Source organism: Ailuropoda melanoleuca, chromosome X, assembly GCF_002007445.2.
Source record: "Ailuropoda melanoleuca isolate Jingjing chromosome X, ASM200744v2, whole genome shotgun sequence".
Taxonomy (NCBI): Eukaryota; Metazoa; Chordata; class Mammalia; order Carnivora; family Ursidae; genus Ailuropoda; species Ailuropoda melanoleuca.
This window is the reverse complement of record NC_048238.1, coordinates 76,312,604-76,334,159: the sequence shown is the minus strand read 5'-3', so window position 1 is coordinate 76,334,159 and position 21,556 is coordinate 76,312,604. Positions and strand designations below refer to the sequence as shown.

The 21,556-nt window shown below is 40.6% G+C and overlaps 1 protein-coding gene across 4 annotated transcripts in view; it reads right to left on the bottom strand.

Annotated features, from left to right (window-relative positions):
* The window catches only part of TMEM164 (transmembrane protein 164), a 160,399-nt gene that overhangs the window by 74,523 nt on the left and 64,320 nt on the right, over positions 1–21,556 (bottom strand). For 3 of the 4 annotated variants that reach the window (XM_011230847.3, XM_011230846.3, XM_034649000.1), the window contains exon 3: positions 18,667–18,716. In XM_011230847.3, coding sequence (XP_011229149.1) covers positions 18,667–18,716 — 50 coding nt within the window. Of the gene's footprint in view, positions 1–7,739; positions 8,062–18,666; positions 18,717–21,556 lie in introns of those variants that run through there. The other variant, XM_019804701.2, reaches the window with a different exon arrangement.

Genomic DNA, 21,556 nt, shown 5'->3' with positions numbered 1-21,556 from the left:
CCCAAAACCGAAATATTTAAATATAAGTCTAAGAAAATATGTACAGAATCTGTATACCGAGAACTGTAAAAAGTTCATAACAGAAATCAGAGAGGACCTAAATAAATAGACGTACCATGTTCAAAGACTGAAAGGCTTAACATAGCAAAGATGTCAACTCTCACCAAAACTATCTATAGATTCAATGTACTTCTTTTTTTTTTAAGATTTTATTTATTTGACAGAGAGACAGCGAGCACAAGCAGGGGGAGCAGCAGGCAGAGCTAGAAGGAGAAGCAGGCTCCCCACTGAGCAGGGAGCCCGACTAGGGGCTCGATTCCAGGACCCTGAGATCATGACCTGAGCTGAAGGCAGACATTTAACCAACTGAGCCACCCAGGCGCCCCAATAGACTCAATGTACTTCTGACCAAAATCCTAACAGGGTATTTTGCAGATACAGATAAACTGACTCTAAAATGTATATGGAAGGGTAAAGAAAGTAGAATAACTAAAATAATTTTGCAAAAGGAGAAGATGAAGGAATCACATTACCAGATTTTAAGGCTTACTATAAAGCTATAGCAACCAAAATAGTACAATACTGGCCAAGAAAACACATCAACAGTGAAACATAATAGCCCAGAAACGGACCCAGAGTGAATAGTAATTTGATTTTTTGCAATAGTGCAAAAGCAATTCAGTGGAGAAAAGCCATAGCCTTTTCAATAAATAGTATTACAGTAAATCGACATAATATATAAAATAATGCATTTAACCTAAACCTCGCAACTTACATAAAAGCTAAGTCATAAATCTAAATAGAAAATGTAGGGGCTCCTGGGTGGCTCAGTTAAGCGTCTGCCTTTAGCTCAGGTCATGATCCCAGAGTCCCAGGATCAAGCCCTGCATCAAGCTCCCCGCTGCTCTGCTCTCTCTCTCTCACTCCCTCTTTCTCTCAAATAAATAAATAAAATCTTTTTTAAAAATCTTCAAAGAAAATGTAAAATTATAAAAGTTTTATAAGAAGACATAGCAGAAAATCTCCATGACCCTTAGTTAAGCAAGTAGTTCTTAAATATGACACTAAAAACACAAAATGTTCAAAAAATGATAAACTGAACTTAATCAAAATCTCAAATTTCACTCTGTGTCAGACACTTTTGACAAAAATGACCACACAAGCTATAGAATGGGAGAATACATATGCAAATAAAATACCCAACAAAGGACTTTTGTCCCGAGTGTATAAAGAATACTGACACTCAATAATAAGAAAACAAACAACCCAATTAAAAAATGGGCTAGAAAACTTGAACAGACACCTCACCAAAAAGGATACATGGATGGCAAATAAACACAGCAAAAGATGTTCCGTATCATTAGGGAAATGCAAACTAAAACCACAATAAGATACAACTCCTCACCTATAAGAATTACTAAAACAGAAATACTAACAATAGCAAATGTTGGAGAGATGGTAGAGAAATGGGAACTCTCCTAATACATTGCTGGTGGAAATATAAAAACAATTTGAAAAACAGTTTGGGAGTTTCTTCTAAAGTTTATAAAAAGCTTTTAAAGTTAAAAATACTCTTATCATTTGACCCAATAATCCTGCTGCTACCTATTTACCCTAGTTTAATGAAAACATGTTTACATGAAACCCTTTACACAGATGTTCACAGCACCTCTCTTCATAGTAGCCAAAGTCTGGAATCAGCCCAAATGTCCTTCAAGGGGTGACTGGATGAACAAATTATGGTACAGACACACCAATAAAATGTGGTGTATACATACTCAGCAACAAAAATGAATGAACAGGGGCACCTGGGTGGCACAGCGGTTAAGCGTCTGCCTTCGGCTCAGGGCGTGATCCCGGCGTTATGGGATCGAGCCCCACATCAGGCTCCTCCGCTATGAGCGCTTCTTCCTCTCCCACTCCCCCTGCCTGTGTTCCCTCTCTCGCTGGCTGTTTCTATCTCTGTCAAATAAATAAATAAAATCTTTAAAAAAAAATGAATGAACAACTCATACATACGAGAACTTGGATGAATCTTAAAGCTGTGCGAATAAAGCCAGTCTCAAAGGTTACATACTACAGGATTCCATTCTGATGATGTTCCCTAAACAACAAAACTATAGTGAAGGAGAACTAATCAGTGGTTGCTGGGGTTTAGGGATAGGCTAAGAGAGTCCTGTAGGTTGAAATAAAATGACACCAGACCATCACTCGAAGCCATATAAAGAATGAAAGATCATGGTAAAGGTAAATACATGGGCAATGATAAAAGCTAGTATTATCTTAACACAGTTTATAATTCCAACGTTTTGTTTTCTACATAGTTTTAGAGATTAATATGTTTAAAAAACCACAGTGTATAAAAACTAGTATAATTTCGGTTTGTAACTGCACATTTTGTTTTCTGCATAATTTAAGAGACTAATGCATTTGAAAATAATTATGTTTTGGGGCACACATTGCATAAAGATGTAATTTTGTGTCATCAATACCTGAAAGGGGTGAGGATGAAGTTATAAAGGAGAAGCTTTTTGTATGTCATTTAAATTAAGCTCATATAAACTCAAAGTAAAATGCTATAACTTTAGGATGTTAAATGTAAACTCCATGATAAGCACAAAGAAAATAGTTAAAGAATATATACAAACAGAGATGATAAGGGAATTAAATTGTTAGACTACTAAAAAAATCAACCAAACACAAAAGAAGGCAGTAATGCAGGAAATGAGGGACAAAAAAATTATACAGCATATGGAAAACAACTAGCAAAATTACAGAAGTCCCTCCTTATCACTAATTACTTTAGATGTAAATGGATTAAAACTGTCCAACTAAAGGACAGAGACTGGCTGAATGAATAAAAAACATGATCCAATTCTAGGCTGTCTACAAGGGACTCACTTTAGATTTAAGACACAAACAGGCTGAAAGTGAAAGGATGGAAAAAAATATTATGCAAATGGTAACCAAAAAAAGAGCAGGGGTGGCTATACTAATATTAAGCAAAATAGACTATAAATCAGAACAGTTTACAAGAGACAAAGGATATCACTTATTAATCAAAGGTTCAATACCACAAAAAGATGTAACAATTATAAACATGCACACACTTAATAACAGACCATTAGTGTATATAAAGCAAAAACGGACCGAATCAAAGGGAGAAATAGACAGCTCTATAATAATTGGAGACTTCAATACTCCACTCTCAATAATAGAACAGCAGAGAGAAGAAAAGCAAGGAAAAAAAGGACTTGAACAACACAATGAACCAACTAGATCTAACAGACGTACACAGAACACTTTAACCAGCAACAATAGAGTTCATTACTCTCAAGTGCCCATGGGACATTTTCCAGGATAGACCATATGTTGGCCATAAATTAAGTCTCAGTAGATTTGAAAAGGTAGATATCAGGGCGCCTGTGTTGCTCAGTCGGTTAACTGTCTGTCTTCAGCTCAGGTCATGATCTTAGAGTCCCGGGATCGAACCCCCCCCACCCCTCCCCGTGCTCAGCGGGGATCCTGCTTCTCCTTCTCCCTCTATCCCTCCCTCTGCTCCTGCTCTTTTGCTCTCAAATAAATAAATAAAATCTTTTTTAAAAATTTAGAAAACATAGATAGATATCATACAAAGTATCTGCTCTAACCACAACACGATGAGGTTAAAAATCAGTAATGGGAAGTAAAATGGGAAAATTCACAAATGTGTGAAATTAAATAACACACTCTTAACCAACCAATGGATCAAAGAAGGAATCACATGGATGTTAGAAAATGAAATGCAAATCAAAATCCCAATTAGATACTATCTGACACTATTAGAATGGCTACTACCAAAAAAAAAAAAAAAACCCACAGAAAATAACAAATATTGGCAAGGACGTGGAGGAATTGGAACTCTTGTATACTCTTGGTGGGAATGTAAAATGGTACAGCAGCTGTGTAAAACAGTTTGGCAGTTCTTCAAAAAATTAAAAATGAAATTACCATATGATCCAGCAATTCCACTTCTGGGTATTTACCCAAAAGAACTGAAAGCAGGGTCTCTGATGAATATTTGTACACCCATTTCATAGCAGCATTATTCACAACGGCGAAGAAGAGGAAGCAACTCATAGAACTGTATACCAAAAAGTCAATTTTATAGTGCGATAATTAAATTTAAAATATATATATATAAAAACAAAACACTGGACGCCCCCAGTCTCGACTTTTAACAACCACAAAATAAATGACCCTAGATTCTAAGAAGCGTTTTAAGCAATGTTTCTTCACTTTAGTTCCCTATGTTAAAATTTCCTTAAGTATAAAAAAAATAACCTCTGTGCCTACCATCCTGCTTTCGTCAATTTGAACGTTACAGATTCAGCTGAAGCCCTGTGGACCCCTTCTGCATACTCCCCAACCAGGGGAAACCTTGAATCAGAAATCGTGGGATTCCTTCCTATGATTTTATAGATTTATTACATTTGTATGTATCCACAAACCATATACACTGTTTCCTAGTTATTCCATGAAATAAATGATATACTCTCCCTCTATCCCTCTGCAAATTACATTTTTCACCCGACACAGCTCATCATGGTGAGGGACACCTGGATCTACTCTTTCCCTTCAGCCAGAAGCCATGTTGAGATTTATTTTCCATAATTTGTATTATACAAACAGATCTATTGCCACTATCCCAGGGCCCAGGGTCCTTCCACTCTGACCGTCTCTTCTCCATCGGCTCTTGGCCTGAGAGCGTGCACTTTAGTTTTTTTTGAAGAGTTTATTTATCCGTTTGACAGAGAAAGACAGATCAGAAGCAGGGGGAGTGGGAGAGGGAGAAGCAGGGAGCCCGGACACGGCGCCCGATCCCAGGACCCCGAGATCATGACCGGAGCCAAAGGCAGATGCTCCACCGACCGAGCCACCCATGCGCCTGCAACGTGCACTTTCTGCCCCCCTCCCGCCCCCCCGTGAGGCTCTGCAGTATAATCCTGTCGCAGAGCAGGAAGTGCAGTCAGGATCTCACAGTTTTTAACTCATGTATCAGAAACCAGGACAAAAACTGCTGAACCTAGGTAGAGATCATACGAGTGTTTGGTGTGCTGCCCTGCTCCCTTTTCTATACATTTGAAATCTGTTCAGGGTAAGAACTGGAAAAGAAAAAAAAAACCACACGAAAAGAAAAACAAGTGTAACAAGAAGGTTTGACAGGCTTTGCCTGTGGGCACAGAGATAGAAGGCTTTAGAGACTATTAAAGATAGAATACAGGACGATCGTAACTGGTGGTTTCCTACCTGCTTGCTCTAGAGCAAACGGGGCACCCATCTGCAGACGCCACAGAACTTTCTTCTCCTGTGAAGTCCAGACAGTTGACCAAAGCCCCAATGTGTAAGGCACTCAACTAATAAAAGGGGCTACTTATCTGAATGAAAGCAGTCTGCATTCTGAAATTCTGCTTGTTTGAATGAAAAGAATTTTCATTCCCTGGGATCCTAATTCTAACAGTGAGATAAGTACACAAGATGAAGCATGGAGACAAAACTCAGGCTATGTATTTTTAACATTTGCTGATTAGTCTGTTGGGATCCATGCTAAGAAATGAACACGGAGCAACTCATCTAATTGTTACCACCACTCAAGGAAGCAGTTACTATTCATAGCATCCTTTTACCAATGAGGAAACGGAGGCTGAGACTGTCAGCCTTGCTCAGAAGTCTTACGAAGTGGCCAAACCACAACTATATAACCTCAGCCATCAACTTTCACAGCACCCTGTAAGGTTCCTTTAAAACAGTATTTGTCCATCAAACCACATGTCGAATAACAGGGTGCTGTTTAAATATATCATATTCTGGTCATCCGAATGATCAAATATCAAATACTATGCCGTCATTAGAAATCATGTGCCTTAAAGAGGGCACCTGATGGAATGAGCACTGGGTGTGATACACAACTGATGAATCACTACACTCTAGCTCTGAAACTAATAATACACTCTGTTAATTAATTGATTTTAAATTAACAAAACAAAAAGAAATCATGTGCAGAATACTTAATGACATGGGGAAATATCATGGTATATTAACTTTGGAGAGACTACAAATCATATCTTTGGAGATGCCTAGAATAATCCCAAATTTATTTTTTCAAAAGTGGGTATGGGGCGTCTGGGTGGCTCAGTTGGTTAAATGTCTGCCTTCAGCTCAGGTCATGATCTCAGGGTCCTGGAATCGAGCCCCTAGTCGGGCTCCCTGCTCGGCAGAGAACCTGCTTCTTCCTCTCCCCTACTTGTGCTCTCTCTCTCACTCTCTTTCTGTCTCAAATAAATAAATAAAATCTTTTAAAAAAATATAAATAAAAATTGGGTATGTACATGCCGAAGCCTGGGAGGATATTATACCTACATATTACCAGAGAAATTATCGGGTACTCTCATTTTCCACATGATTGCTTTCCGTAACGTTTGATGTTTTTCTTCCAGTGATCATGGATGAGTTTTATAAAAACAAAATATTTCTATCTCTTCATTACCCACCATACGGCACCTACAGATCTTGCCCAAACCTCACCTATTATGCTGTACTGCCTTTTTTTTTTCTGGAATTGCTCTTGCCTGATATATAGCATCGTAGATGCGCCACTTGGCTTCTGTAAGGACTGGGTGGGCTGATGAAGTGAAGAGAGGCCCAAAATGATCAGTCCCCATTCTACTGCTTTCCACACTTTCCTTGGTGGGAAAAGTTACCTGCCTCCCCAGCATTCCTTTTACCAGGAGATGATAGACATCCAAACACACGTTTAAAGCGCAACAGCCCGAGAAGAAGACGACGAAAAAGAAAAAAAAAAAGAAATAAAAGCAGTCCCTGCTCCAGAAACCTTCAGAGAGATTTCCTGGAGAGGATTTGGTTGGAGCGCTGAGAACACTCAGTCAGAAAATATGGGCCAGGACTGGGGCAGCCAAAGCTCCCGAGAGAGAACAAAACTGACTACGTACACGTGGGAAGGAACGCAGCTTCTGGTGTGGACGGAAGGAGAGGAGGCCTGCGAACAACCTGAAAGCATCTTCCCCCTTCTGAGCATTAAGGAAGAATATGAACGGATACAAGGCAGCAACCTGACCGGTAATGGCTCCTAGGAAAGCAGGCACCAAAGCAGCGTTGTGCGTAAGACAAGAAACTGGTCCCCTTGCACGGCTACGTACTTACGATGGATTTTCTAGGTTCCTGGTGTCTCCCTTGCAAACCTGCAAGCATTCATACATAGGGCTTTCTCTCCCTTGCCAAGAGCAGTCTTAATAAAGCTGCTCGGGTCAGAGACAGTCTCCCAAACCCCAGGTGCACTGAGTCCAAAACTAAGCCCGAAGCAGCCACCTCCGAGGTGAAGGTGCCAAAAGGCTGCTCTTTTTGGGGTCCCAGGGCAGCTGACGTGTGGAGCACTAAAAAACGGGGTGCTGCAATGGTCAAGCCATTCCGAGACATTAAGACACAGGAGGTCCAACCTGAGCCCCCCTCCTGAACTCAGGACAGTGCCGGCAAGAGGAAAAGGCTACCTGCTCCAAGTCCCACTGTTTAAAAATTTGAAAGTACACTAAGTGGGATCTAGAAAAAGAGAAGGTCGTGGGGCTGCTGAACTCTCATCATATCATGCGGCCCAAAGGTCAATGGAGCATCAATCTTGCAAAGCCAAGATCACATGTCAGGCTGCCCTCCTGCCCCTCCCCCAGCCCCATGCCTCCCTCACCTACCTTGGCTCACACCCGGCCTACAGTCCTCTCTCCAGCCAGCAACGTGCCCCCTGCTCTCTGCAGCACAGATGAAATTTCATCTCATCGCCTTCAAAATCCTCTCCAGACTGAGTCAGCAGATACTCATGACCAAATAATCCCACTTGCATCACAGATCCACTCCTCTCCATGTGGACATGAAAATGAGCAGATTTAAGGGTTTCCGCTTGCTCACGGGGGAAGGGCCTCGGTACACTTCCCGCGCCGGAAGATGTGCGCTAGCTTTCTGCCATGCACTTTTCTTACGGGGCAGGGTGGGGGAAGCGTGGCCTGCCATTCAGTCAGCACTGCTCAGTGACTCACTCTCCAAGTCCCCCCCCCGCCCCAACCCTTGAGGCACACACTTGGATAACCAGGCACGTTAAGCCGTGGGTGCTCTCGAGGCAGCTGAACTGTTCTGATCACAACCCAAAGCCAGGGAAATCATCACAGCCACTCCCTTTTCCTTCATTTGGTCCTTCAAAATACCCCAGATCAGACACAGCAGAGTTCCAAAAGGCTGGCTTCCCTAAGAGGCTCCCAGTCCCTTGTGAAACCGAGAATTTCACCCTCTTCAAAAACAAAAAACAAAAAAAACCCCAGCAGCCAGGATGCCAACGAGTAAGCTGAAAACTAAGAGGCTGACTGCACTCAGAGCGCTCTGTGGTGCTGGGATCCATGGAGACTGGGAAGGGGGAGTGAGTGCATGCCACCACGTGGTGACAACACCCTCCTTCAGCCAAGATAACAGACCCAACAGAGACCAGCAAAGTCCAAACCACCGTGTGCTGGAGGGGGGTGCGGGGGATAATATACATGGACCTCGATTTGCTAACTCTGCTCCAAGAACAGCATTAAACACAGCAGAGACCCGCTGCTCTGAGCAGAAAGACCTCGGTTGGACTGGGGGCTCCTTCAAGGTCTTGGTCGAGCTGAGGGAGGCCAAGGCTGGAGCCGGAAAGCAGGAGCATCCTCTCCACACCGCTGAGAAAAAAGCGGCGTGGGGTCCCGAGAACGGCATTGTTCCCGCTGCCAAGGGCCCGGGTCTCCAGCTGACAAATGAATCCTGATGGCTCAGGAATCTTGGCAAGGAGGTGCAGAACCAGCTGACTCTGACTAGTGGCTCCTGTTTTTTATCCAGTCAGTCTGCTATGGTCAACAACTAAAAAGCTGGGACGTTCTAGCCCGGGGAAGAGACCCCATCATCTACCGGAAGCATCGCCAGTCACCAAGAAGGAAGGACTGGCTGGCTGTTAAGCTGCCTCGGGAGTAGAAAAATCCCTGATCTGATCTTTATGGCAAAAAGTGGGACTACGAACTCTGAGTCTCTCTATCCCTAAAGACCATGGGATGATGTCACCACGGAGAATTGCACTTTTCCAGAACCCCGCCCTGCTCTCACTAAGGTATTCCTCAAAAGTGTCACTGTCCTGCTGGACACATTTAATTTCTTCCTCCCTCCCTCTCTCTCCATGTACTAGATTTAATTGCTCAAAACTCAGGGTCAGCAAAATATGGTCGCCTTGCTATGTTCGGGGTGGGGGGCAGTTTCTGGTGTGGTAAGATACACATATCACAAAATTTACCATCATGACCATTTTTAAGTAGACAGTTCAGTGGCATTAAGTCCATTCACACTGCCATACAACCATCACCATCACCGAGCTCCAGAACTTTTTCATCTGGTTGTCCTGTGTTTGTAAATAAAGTTTTATTGGAACACAGCCAAGCCCATTCACTTAGGTACGGTCTATGGTGCTTTCATGCTACAAAAAAGTTACATCATTAAAACACAGATCATATGCCCACAACATTCAGAAAGTTTACTATCTGGCCCTTTACAGAAAAAGATTTCTGACCTCTGCTCTCAACCAAAATACACACTGAATTTCTAGTTTAAAGTAGCACTTGGCTGGGACGCCTGGCTGGCTCAGTCAGTGATGCATGTGACTCTTGATCTCGGGGTCCTGAGTTCGAGCCCCATGTTGGGCACAGAGATTACTTAAAAAAAAAAATACTGAGAAGGAAAGATACCAAACTGGGGAGAAAAGAGAGCTTAGGAAAGCAAGGAAGAATTAGAAAGAAATTAAGATTGTAGCAGCAGAAATAATTATCACACTGGAGATGGCAAAGAGCAAAATCAATCAAATTCATAATATGGGAGCCAATCCTGAATCTCTCCCAAGCATGCAGAGGAAGAGGAAAGCTGACCTTAGAAATCCAACCAAGTATGTTCTTAGGAAATCTATTCATTTAACATACCAAATGGGGAGGTCAAAGGAGAAAACCCAAATGAACCTCTCAACAGATTTTTAAAAACCATTAGCTAAATTAGCTACATTTGACAACCATTCCTGATTTTTTAAAAAAAAAAATATAAAGGACATCTAATCTAAACCAACAACCTTCATCAGAATCAACAGTTGAAAACACTAGAAACATTTTCATTAAAATCAGAAGCAGGGCAACAATTCCTGCCAGTATCATTATTATTTAACATTGTCCTAGAAGTTCTAGCCAATACAATCAGGCTTGAAATGGGGTGGAGGTGGGGAGTTTCACTCTTATAAGGAGATAAGATTACCCTATGGGTGTTGATACCACTAATTTCCAAAATAATCCAAGTGAAGCAACTGAAAAACTATTAAAATAGTTAAGCATGGTGGCCAAATATAAAATGAACATGTATAATCAAAACCTTTCCTATGTACCAGTAATAACTACTTTGAAAAATATAATAAATAATAAATTATACCATAAACTACAAACTCGCCAGGGATGACTCTGATGAGAAAACACGTGGGATACACACATAGATTCACCCTTCAAGAACATAAAAGAAAACTTGGACGCATTAAGAAATTTACCACATCTTTTCCTATATGTACAGGCTCTGTATTATAACGATTTTAATAACATTTTAGATTTAAAGTCACCCCCATCAAAACTAATAGAAGTCGAAGGAGAATCTGACAAAAAGATTCTAAGTGCATTTGAAAGGAAAAAGTGGTTCAGACTAGCTAAGAAAAAAGTGTGGGTAAAGTAGCAGGCTATGAACAATGGTGAAGAGAAAGCTGGCCTGCCAGCTGTTGCAAAGATGAGAGTATGAAACTGGTGAGGGACCCAAGAGAGACATCAAGGGAATAGTACAACAAGCCCCCAAAATAAATGCTAGCATACATAAGAACTTAAGTACACAACAGCAGTAATCACAGGGAATGGTTATTCAGTAAACAGGGCTCCAAAAGTTAAGTTATATCCCTACCTCATACTATTCACAAAATGAATTTTAGATGAACTGACAGCTAAATATTTTTTAAAAAACAATTAAAAAACCAGATTGTCGGGGCACCTGGGTGGCTCAGTCAGTTAAGTGTCCGACTCTTGATTTTGGTTCAGGTCATAACTCAGGGTTGTGAGATAGAGCCCCGAGTCCGCTCCACACTCAGCTCAGAGCGTCCTTGAAATTCTTTCTCTCCCTCGGCCCCTCCCCCTGCTCTTTTTCTCTCTCTTTCTCAGTCTAAAAATAAATGAAAAAACAAAAAAAAAACCCAGATTGTCTACCTGATCTTTGAAGGGGAAAAATTTTCAGGTGTAAAAACACCAGAAGAAATTACCATGGTCTGAAGGCAGCTTGGAAACCAATCAATTTGTCCAATAAAAACGTCAACTGTACATCAAAAGCATCATCAACCAGTTAGAATACAATCGGGGGAAAACACTTCCTGCAAAGTTGATAAAGGATTAATACTCTAGGTATGGATGATTCATGCAGATCAATGAGAAGAGAAATACCCCTATGTAATAACTGGGCAGAGAGCATGAAGTGACAATTCAGAGCGGAAAATATATAATGAGTAACAGGCATAATATATATAGGTTTGGAAATTTCTATAATGAAATTTGAAGGGAAGGAAACTGAGGAAAACAGCAAGGAGAAGGAAAATGAGAATCCATGAGTAAGATCGGTGTGGGGGAGCTGTGGAGCACCTGGCTACACTGTAGCAAGACCCCCCTTCCACTCCCTTCCCTTTGCAAAAGGGTGTCTTACGTATCAAGAACCTGTGATCCATCAACAGATGAATGGACAGAGAAGATACGGTCTATTTAGACAATGGAATATTACTCGGTCATCAAAAAGAATGAAACCGGGTCACTTGCAACAACTCGGATGGACCTACAGGGCATTATGCTAAGTGAAATAAGTCAGAAAAGGACAAATATCATATGATGCACTTACATGTAGACTCTAAAAAACCAAACAAAGAAACAAACCAAAAAAATAAATCAGAAACAGACTCATAAATGTGGAGAAAAAACAGACGGTTGCCAGAGTGGAGGAGGGTAGGGGGATAGGCACTATAGGTGAAGGAGATTAAGAGGTACAGACTTGCAGTTATAAAATTTAAAAGTCACAGGGATGAAAAACACAGCATAGAGAATATAGTCCATACTACTGTAATAACTTTGTATGGTGACAGATGGTAACTACACTTACCCCGGTGAGCATTTTATAATATATATATATAAAATTGTTGCCTCACTATGTTATATACCTGAAACCAATATAATATTATATGTCAACAATAATTAATTAATTAATTACGAACCTGCGAGGCAATCTGGTTCATATTACGGGACTGGGTACGTGCGATCAAGGTAACTGAGACAGGTAACTTTTTTTGAAGTTAGTAGCAGGATAGTACGCACAGAACGGTCTCTAAGAATATATGGGTTTTGCTCAAACCTGAGTGAGAGAAAGAATTCTGTGGCTTGGATATCGAAGGTGCCAGGATATGGCTCTTCAGGGAAGAACCACTCAGAACAGCCAAAATGACAAAAAAGAAAATGGCTCAGATTCAAAGAGACAGAGAACAGTGCTGCAAGTACACACACAACACAACAAGCAATTTGGGTGCTGCTATACGAGCATCCACAGAGACGAGGAGCCAAGAAGAGAAGGGAGTAGAAACCTTCAGAAGCCAAAAGCTGCCAGGCTAGAATTCTAGGAGTCAGAGATACTGGCGACCAAAAGAGTACCATGGCCAAGGTGGCTGTGATGGCGGGCCAGGAAGGAATCCCCGCTGACCTCAGCTCCATCCTCTGCACACACGCTTGCTGCTGAGGAAGCATATCTTAGCTGCACACTTAGCCAGTCACATGTCAACTGAAGGGGCACATAAATGAAGCACTCTGGGACCCAGCCAGAACACCAGGGAACCGCCATTCCCTCTTGTCAAGTGCACCATGGGAACCCTGTGGAGAATCCCGCCCCCTGCCCACCCCAACGAGAATTGCCAGCCCCTGCCCAGTATGGGGCATGTGGCCTCCTGGGCACACCATACCCCTTTCCTGCAGCGTCTGGGCATGCCTCCAAGAAGAACACGCCAGCTACTGCTTAGCTGGGAAGCAGACAAACTCATGCTTGGCTGGCATGGCAAAGGGCCGAGAGAAAAAACAAGAGATGGGGATATGGTGCCAGTCAATGCAACCTCCAGAACACACTGGCATATAGACCACAACGGAGCCCATCTGTGTACGCTGACATTTGTGGAATGTTTAATAGGATGCTTTCATGGTTCTAGCTCCTTAAATAGTAACAGAATAGCAGAATAGCCGAAAACACTGAAGTCACTTCAACTTTCTGAGCCTCCGTTTTCTTGATGTAACTGGGGATACAATTTCTACCACCCACATTGGTTTGTTGGAAGAATTAAATGAGATAATCCATGTTAAGTGATTCTCCCCATGCCTAGGCACACAGTAAACCTGACGGTGAGCATTAGCAGGAAAGGGAGAAGGGAATGCTGGTTCTGCCACTCTGTAAAGTCAGGCAAGCCATCTAATACCTCTTGGCCCCAACTGCTTGGTTTGTAGTATGAATAACATAGTCCCTATCTCACAGCATTATTTGAGGGATTAGATGAGATCATTTAAGACAAAGTACTTTGAAAACAGTAAGGACCTACACTAATGTAAGGTGGAGTTATTGTTTTAAGAACTATTTTCTAAAATACTGATTTTTAACTTCACACTGCATGCTGTATTTCCACGCAGTGGAACAGTATGCACCCATGAAAAATCATGTGTATGACAAAATCTTGGATGCAGCCACAAGGAATTATAAGTTAAAAAAAAAAGGCCAATCCCAAAGGTAACATACTGTATGGTTCCATTTATATAGCATTCTTGGAATAACAAAGGTTCAGACATGGGAAACAGATGAGTTGCCAGGGCTCAGGGAGAGGATGTGGATTGGAGAGTAGTGAGTATGGCTATAAAAGGGCAACAGCAAGGGTACCTGGGTGGCACAGTTAAGAGTCCAACTCTTAGTTTCAGTTCAGGGTCACGAGTTCGAGCCCCATGTTGGGCCCCACACTCAGCACGGAGCCTGCTTGACAGTCTCTTTCCCTCTCCTTCTGCCCTTCCCACTCCTGCACATGCTCTCCCTCTCTCTCTCTCTCTCTCTAATAAATAAATAAACAAATAAATAAATCTTTTTAAAAATTAAAAAAAAATAAAAGGGCAACAGGGAATACCCTCACGATGATGGCACTGTTCTATACCTTGACAGTACCAATGTCAATATCCTGGTTGTCATCTTGTATTACAGTTTTACAAGCCGTTGCTACTGGAGGAAACTAAGCAAAGGGTCCATAGGATCTTTCTGTATTATTCTTACAACTGTATCACTATTATGATATGATATTCATCATATTATATAGTTCTCTCAAAATATTGAAAGTTTAATTTTAAAATGATGTGGATGAGTTTGTAATAAAATGGGGGAAAACATGATATGAAGTAAATAAAGCAGAATAGAAAATGATGATTAAAGAAGGCAAAAAGGAAAGGAATAAATACACACTTTTTGGCCGTGTAGACATGTAACTATATCCAAAACCAGGTTCTACAACGCAACGAGAAATAGATAAAGTACTTACTCACCCGACTGAACTATAAATAATCAAAACACAAAAACAGACAAGATCAAACCCAAGAAAGAAGACATGACTACAGATGAGGAGAGAGTAATTTAAAATTACAAAATAAGAGGCCACTACACGCTCCACCAAATTCATGGCAACAAACCTGAAAACTCAGAAGAAATGGGTAATTTCCCAGTAAAAGATAAATAATGAAAATTGACCCAAAGATCTGAATAGAGGAATTACCACAGAAGACGCTGGAAAGGTGGCTAAGGGTGTACCAACTGAAAAAGGCACTAGGACCAGATGAGCTTCACAGCTGAGCTTTACCTGACCTTTAAAAAAAAACATAATTTCTAAAACAACATTAAAAGAAAGACAAATAATTTTTAAAAAATTAACACATAATTTCTAAGGGTAATTAAAGTATTCCAGGCCAGAGAAAAAGAAGTGCTCTCCAATTCCATTTTAATCCTTACACCTGATGAAAAGAATCCAAAAAAATGACTCCCATCTCGCTTATGAATTCTGAGGCAAGGGTTCTAAACAAAGGATTGACAAACGCAATGCATTGGAATAATATACTATGACCAGAAGGACTTATGTCAGTATATAATTTATCAACATAACTCACTGTATCAAGTAAGCAGAAAAAAAAAACCCATCGTCAACAGACATGGAAAAGCATGTGATAAAATGCACGGACCGCTTTCTTTGAAAATATCTCTAAGTAAATGTGGAGACTCTTCACATGTAATAGGCTATTAACAAACACCTAGAGCAAATACGGAGGAATACAGGGACAATCTCCATTTAAAACAGCTTTAGACACAGTGGCCCACCAGCTCCATTTTTATTTCACTCTGAGTTTCAAGCAAAAGCAAAAACCGAAGAAAATAACTGATGTAACCATCAGAAAGACGGGATAATATGAAAATAAATTTTACCAAAACTAACAAGAGAGTCTGGTGAGATGGCTAGATATGAGGACTACTGTTAAAATCAATAACGTTTTTCTATTCTAGCAAGAAGCACTTAGGAATGGAAAGGTGAGCAATATTCAACTCATAATGGACAGAAAAGCTATTAATTCTTTAGGAATAATTGTATCAAGAAAGGCATAAAATGAGATCCGAACAGATGGAAAAAAATACCATTTCTTAGATTAAAAGAGCTACATAATTTTAAAACATCAGTTTTCACAAAACCGAAACATGCATTTAATGCAATTCTAATTAGAATCCAAATAGGGCTGGTGGAGAGGGTTGAATAAAAGTGATCTTCAAATTTACATGTAAGCAAAAAAATGCCGATGAATAGACAAGAAAAATATTTTTTTAAGCTAATGTAATCAAATCAACATGATTTGACTGTACAAATAGACAAATAGATGGAACAGAACAGAGAATCCATGAATGGATCCTCATATACAAAAAGTTTAATAGGTGACAAAAATGGTAGTTCAGCTCACAGGGGAAAGTAGGGATTGTGTAATATATCACGCTAGCACAACTAGCTAGCCATCTTTAAGAAAATCATCTTAACTAAAACTGGGAACCCAGAAGCTATAAGAAAGCAATCATATTTGAATATGAAAAAATGTAAAAAAAAAACACATAGAAAAATATACTATCAGCCAAGTCAGCACATACAGATTCGGGAAAGATATCTATAATAATGCTGATAGACAAAGGGCCAATATCCAAAATATAGAAAGACATCTTACAGATTAAGAAAACCTAAGCAACCCGTAAGGAAAGGGGCAGATGGTATGAACAGACAACTCAAAGAATAAATTTAGTTGGATAAAAAATTATGAGATAATACTGAAATTCATTAGTAGCCAAGGAAATGCATCCATTAAGTTGTCAAAATTGTAAAAGAATCATAACACTTTATGCTGGTATGGATATGAAGAAAAGAATAACCTCACGTTATTACATACGGAAAGGAAAGGTGAATTATAACAGCCTGTTTTTGTATATCAGTATGGAAATATCTATTAACATAAATATGTGTATTTATACGTAAACATTCGTGTGTGTGTGTGTGTGTGTGTGTGTGTGTATAAATTGAAAGCACCAGTATTTAAGGGCATATGCACAATGATGTTGATTTCAGCATTGATTATATTGGCAGCCATCTGGGAAGAATGAATACAAACATTCACAAATAGAAGAATAGCTAGGGAACCCTGGCTGGCTCAGTCAGTGGAGCACGCGAATCTTGATCTCGGGGTCGGAGGTTTGGGCCCCATGCTGAGTGGAGAGATTACTTAAAAATATAATCTTAAAAAGGACTGAGAAGGATGGCTAAATAAGTTGTGTATCCATTAAATATTTTGCAGCTTTGTAAAGGAATAAGGTATACCAATAAACTTTGATAGATCCCTGTGAGATATTGATGCGTGAAAAAGCAAGATGTATTACAGTATATATAAGACTCTATTTTTGTGAAATAATCAATGAACAACAATGATGAAACATTCCAAAATCCCCGTGTGTGTGTGTGTGTGTGTGTGTGTGTGTGTGTGTGTGTTTGTGTGTGTGTACACCTAATGAGCGCGGAGAAAAATCTGGAAGGTTACGTACTGGTTTGGTAATCTGCAGGTGTGGAAAGGCAGAGGTAGGAATCAAACAAAACAAGGACAAGAGAAAAAAAAAGAACCACTTTAAAAAATAAAGAAATCTAGCAGTCATGTTTATGTATTTTCATATCCATACACTTATATACAAATTGAATTAAATTTAGAAAAGATACACTAAGAATCCTAAATATGATCTCTGCGTCTTAAAAAAAAAAAGGCAGTAACCAAAATTATTTCTTAGTGGCAGATTAAGGGTGATGTTTATTTTCTTTTTTATGTGTCTCTGTATTTCCTATAATGAGAATTGTTACTCTAATAATAATGAAATAAAACCAATAAATGTTACTTTAAAACATTACTCTGAAAAATAGAGCTCATTTTGGGAAATGAAGGGAGGGAAACAGGGTTAAATAGCCTTCCACTTAGGAGCTTTTCCAGTACAAGATATGTGAAATCAGGATCCATTTGCCCTCATCCGGCAGAAAGTTACTCACCTAAGGCAAGAGACTAAGTGGCTATTCCAAGTAGCTGATCGAAGCAGCAAATGGGGTATATTTCCCCCTACCTAACACTTTAATGACTTAAGTAAATCAGAAAGCCATTTACACCATTCTTCAATTACCCAAGGATCTGCTGGGCCCCTTACTTCCTGTCTCCTCCTTCTGGCCTGCGGCCATTTCACTGCTCAGGAACAGCTCCAAAATGGGGGCCAGGGAAGAGGGAAAGAGATGAAATTAATTTGGTCAATTTAGCTTCTCATTAGCAACGCCAATAAAAGGCTTGATAAGTGAAATGGTCACAACTCACGGTTAAAAGGAGGGTTCTGAGACTCTTGAGAATTTCCTTTAAGCAAATTTGCCTTCAGATAAACATGATTTGCCTGCAGTACACTTTAATGCTTGCTATTGTTAAGAAAGTCAGGACTTGTAAAGGTGGTATTTTCTTCCCCTCACTTTAATTTGCATTTTAAGAAAAAAACAACATGGAAACATAAGAACAAAGGTCTTCAAAGTAAAGAACCAGGTCCTCAGGGGAGCGGCTGGACCACAATGCAATGATTCTTGAGAGAAGGGAAGCTGTGTGGCCCCCAGCATGCTCTCCAGAGAAACTGCCAGAAGCCAACAACCTTCCAAGGGAGCAGGACTTGGCCATAAACCACCACCACAAACACTTGCTCCAAATGACTTGTCAGGGCTTGACCAAAGCCAAATCTCTGCATATAATATCCCCATATTTCACTGCGCCCCACAGACTTTTGTTCCTTGAGAAGCCCAGAGACAAAGCAGGGCAGGCCCAAGATGTTCACATCAATGTGCTCATCACCCTTTATTATCAAAAAGACAGAACATTCGCAATAGCAATGGTAACAGAGCAAAAACCAATTTTCCCTTACTTGAAGACGACAATAGCTCCAGGACATGGAGGGCAGGCCAGGAGAAAGATCTGCAATTAAAAAAGAGTAAAGGATGGTTATCAAAAGCAGTACTGGACACAGTTAGACAATGCTACTTCAATAACAATAGTAAAATGATAATAGTAACAACAAATAATCAAACTCTAACACAAAAAATGCAATACAAAAACTTAAAAAGGCAAGCAGGTGGTTTTCCAAATGTGTTTCTGTTTGCACAGGCATCTAGGTGCGTGGACGTGTGTGTGTGTGTGTGTGTGTGTGTGTGTGTGAGAGAGAGAGAGAGAGATCACAGTGGGGGAGAGGGAGAGAGAGAGTGAGGGAGTGTTTGGGGGCAAGATGGGAAAAGCCTTTCTTAGGCCTTTTTTTTTTTTTTGCCTTTAGAACACTTCCTCTTAACCTCTAGAACAAGACTCAAGTTTTCAACTCTTCAACGTCAATATGATATAGTAGCCAGTCTGAGAAGCTTTTCACCCAAGACAAACAAAAAATATATTCCATGAATGGGACAAAGTACATAAATGCCATCTGTTTGCCTCCCATGAGGGAAGGTGGGTTAATCAATACCCAGCACTGCCAGATTTAGCAAATAAAAACACATGAGGCCCAGTTAAATTTGAATTTCAGATAAACAATGAATAATGTTTTTATATAAGTATATCCTAAATATTGCATGGAACATACTTACACAAAAACATTATTCATTGTTATCTGAAATTCAAATTTAACTGGGCCTCCTGTGTTCTAACTGGCAACCCTACCAATACTGCCACCCCCAGGCTCCAACCCTCCCTTTGAAGGGGAGAATGTGCCACCCTGAAATATCTCTTTGGCATAAGGATTATTTTAGGCTGATTATTTTTTAAGAAACAGTAGACACAGGAAAAGCACTGAAAAGTGAGTAGAAGTTACCCTTTTGCAGGAGACATTTACAATCATAAGGAAAATCTCCATTTGTAAGAATGGCTCCCCCTCTGCACCAGGAAAAGAAGGATGACTCAAACTCTAGAAGCTCTTATCAATGGAGAAGACACTGACCTTAACCTGCATAATGACCTTACTCTTGATTACCATGCTTTTCCTGGTCCCCTCCCATAACTGGCCTTCTGCCCTACCCAACCCCCCCACCTAATGTCTTCCTTTTTTGTCTCTAAGCTGGAGATGGTATTTAAGGTGGTAGCCTGGGCCATTCAGGGAGTTACTCAATTTTCCTGGGTCTCTCCCATGTCTGCAGGAGGTATACATGCTACTAAACCTCCATTTGTTTTTCTCCTGTTAATTGGTCTTTTATTACATTGGTGGCAGGGCAGGGGAGGGGGGTGTCTCAGTCAAGAACTTAGAAGAGTAGAGGGAAAATTATTTTTCCTCCCCCACATTTGACTGGCTTATTTCTAACCATAACCAGGTAGTTCTAATCTTCTATTCTCCGTGGGGCAAACCAAACAACAAGGACCTCGTCCTTCTAAGAGACAAATCAGTTCCACGATACTTGGTTTGACCTAGGCCTAGGTTAGAAAAACCGCATCCGGGGCGCCTGGGTGGCACAGCGGTTAAGCGTCTGCCTTCGGCTCAGGGCGTGATCCCGGCGTTCTGGGATCGAGCCCCACATCAGGCTCCTCTGCTATGAGCCTGCTTCTTCCTCTCCCACTCCCCCTGCTTGTGTTCCCTCTCTCGCTGGCTGTCTCTATCTCTGTCAAATAAATAAATAAAATCTTTAAAAAAGAAAAAAGAAAAACCGCATCCGTATGACCTTCATCAAAGCACTGGTTCTCAAGTGAGACAAAGAAAGCCCTGCAGAGCAACTGGCTGAACATGCAGATTCCTGGGCTCCCCCATTAGGAATGCTGACTCCAAAAGTCTGGGACTCCAGGAATCTGCATGTTTAACAAATGCCCCCGGAGATTCAACCACTCCCAGCAGCCAAATATGATGACTGTTTGACCTTGGCCTGGGCTACTACAGGAGTCAGAGACATTCAACAGGACAGAGGATTAATGAAAGAATGAAACTCATGTTTGTGGAGTTTCTTCCTCTACAGTGATTTAATGGTGTGGTTTACAAAGTATTGATATGCATCCCTATCTTGTTGTGAGCATTTATTAAAATAGGTGATCTGCATTATGCACTTGTTTGGCTCTGTCATGTGTATATCTTTAGCATTTGGCTCTTCAGTTCTCTAGAAATCTACATTTAGAAATAAAGGGTACTATAAGGAAAATCACTACAAAGAAAGACACCTGCTTGAAACCCTACAAAGAGGAAGAGAAAGAAGAATGGAAAAGAGAAAGGGTCTTCAAAGGAACGCGACCAACGAGTCCATCACTCGCAAAATACCCGATCAGAGAACCCAGCCAAGGAAATATTCACTGAGAAGACCTTTTCCCCCTGTGGATCAATTTGATTAACAGTGCAAAACCAATGACAATTACAGGCCTATAATCCTTTACTGGTAATCACCAAATCCAAAAAGCTCTGAAAACCGAAAGTTGGGGTTTTCTTCAAAGCTAATTTGGTAGCAAGTATGACTTGAACTGAACTGAGACTATATATGGACTTATTTATTTCACTTATGCTGAGTATTCATACGGCTTCCATAAAAATAATATCTTTTGGGGGCACCTGGGTGGCTTAGTCGATTGAGCATCTGACTCTTGATTTCAGATCAGGTCATGATCTCAGGGGTCGTGAGATCGAGCCCCAAGTCAGGATCTTCACTCAACAGGGAGTCTGCTGGAGAGTCTCTCTCTCCCTCTCCCCCACCCCTCCCCCCAGCTCATGCTCTCTTTCTCAATCTCTCTCTCTAAAACAAAGAAAGAAATCTTTAAAAGAATAATAATAATGATAATGATAACCTTTTGATTATGAGGTGTTA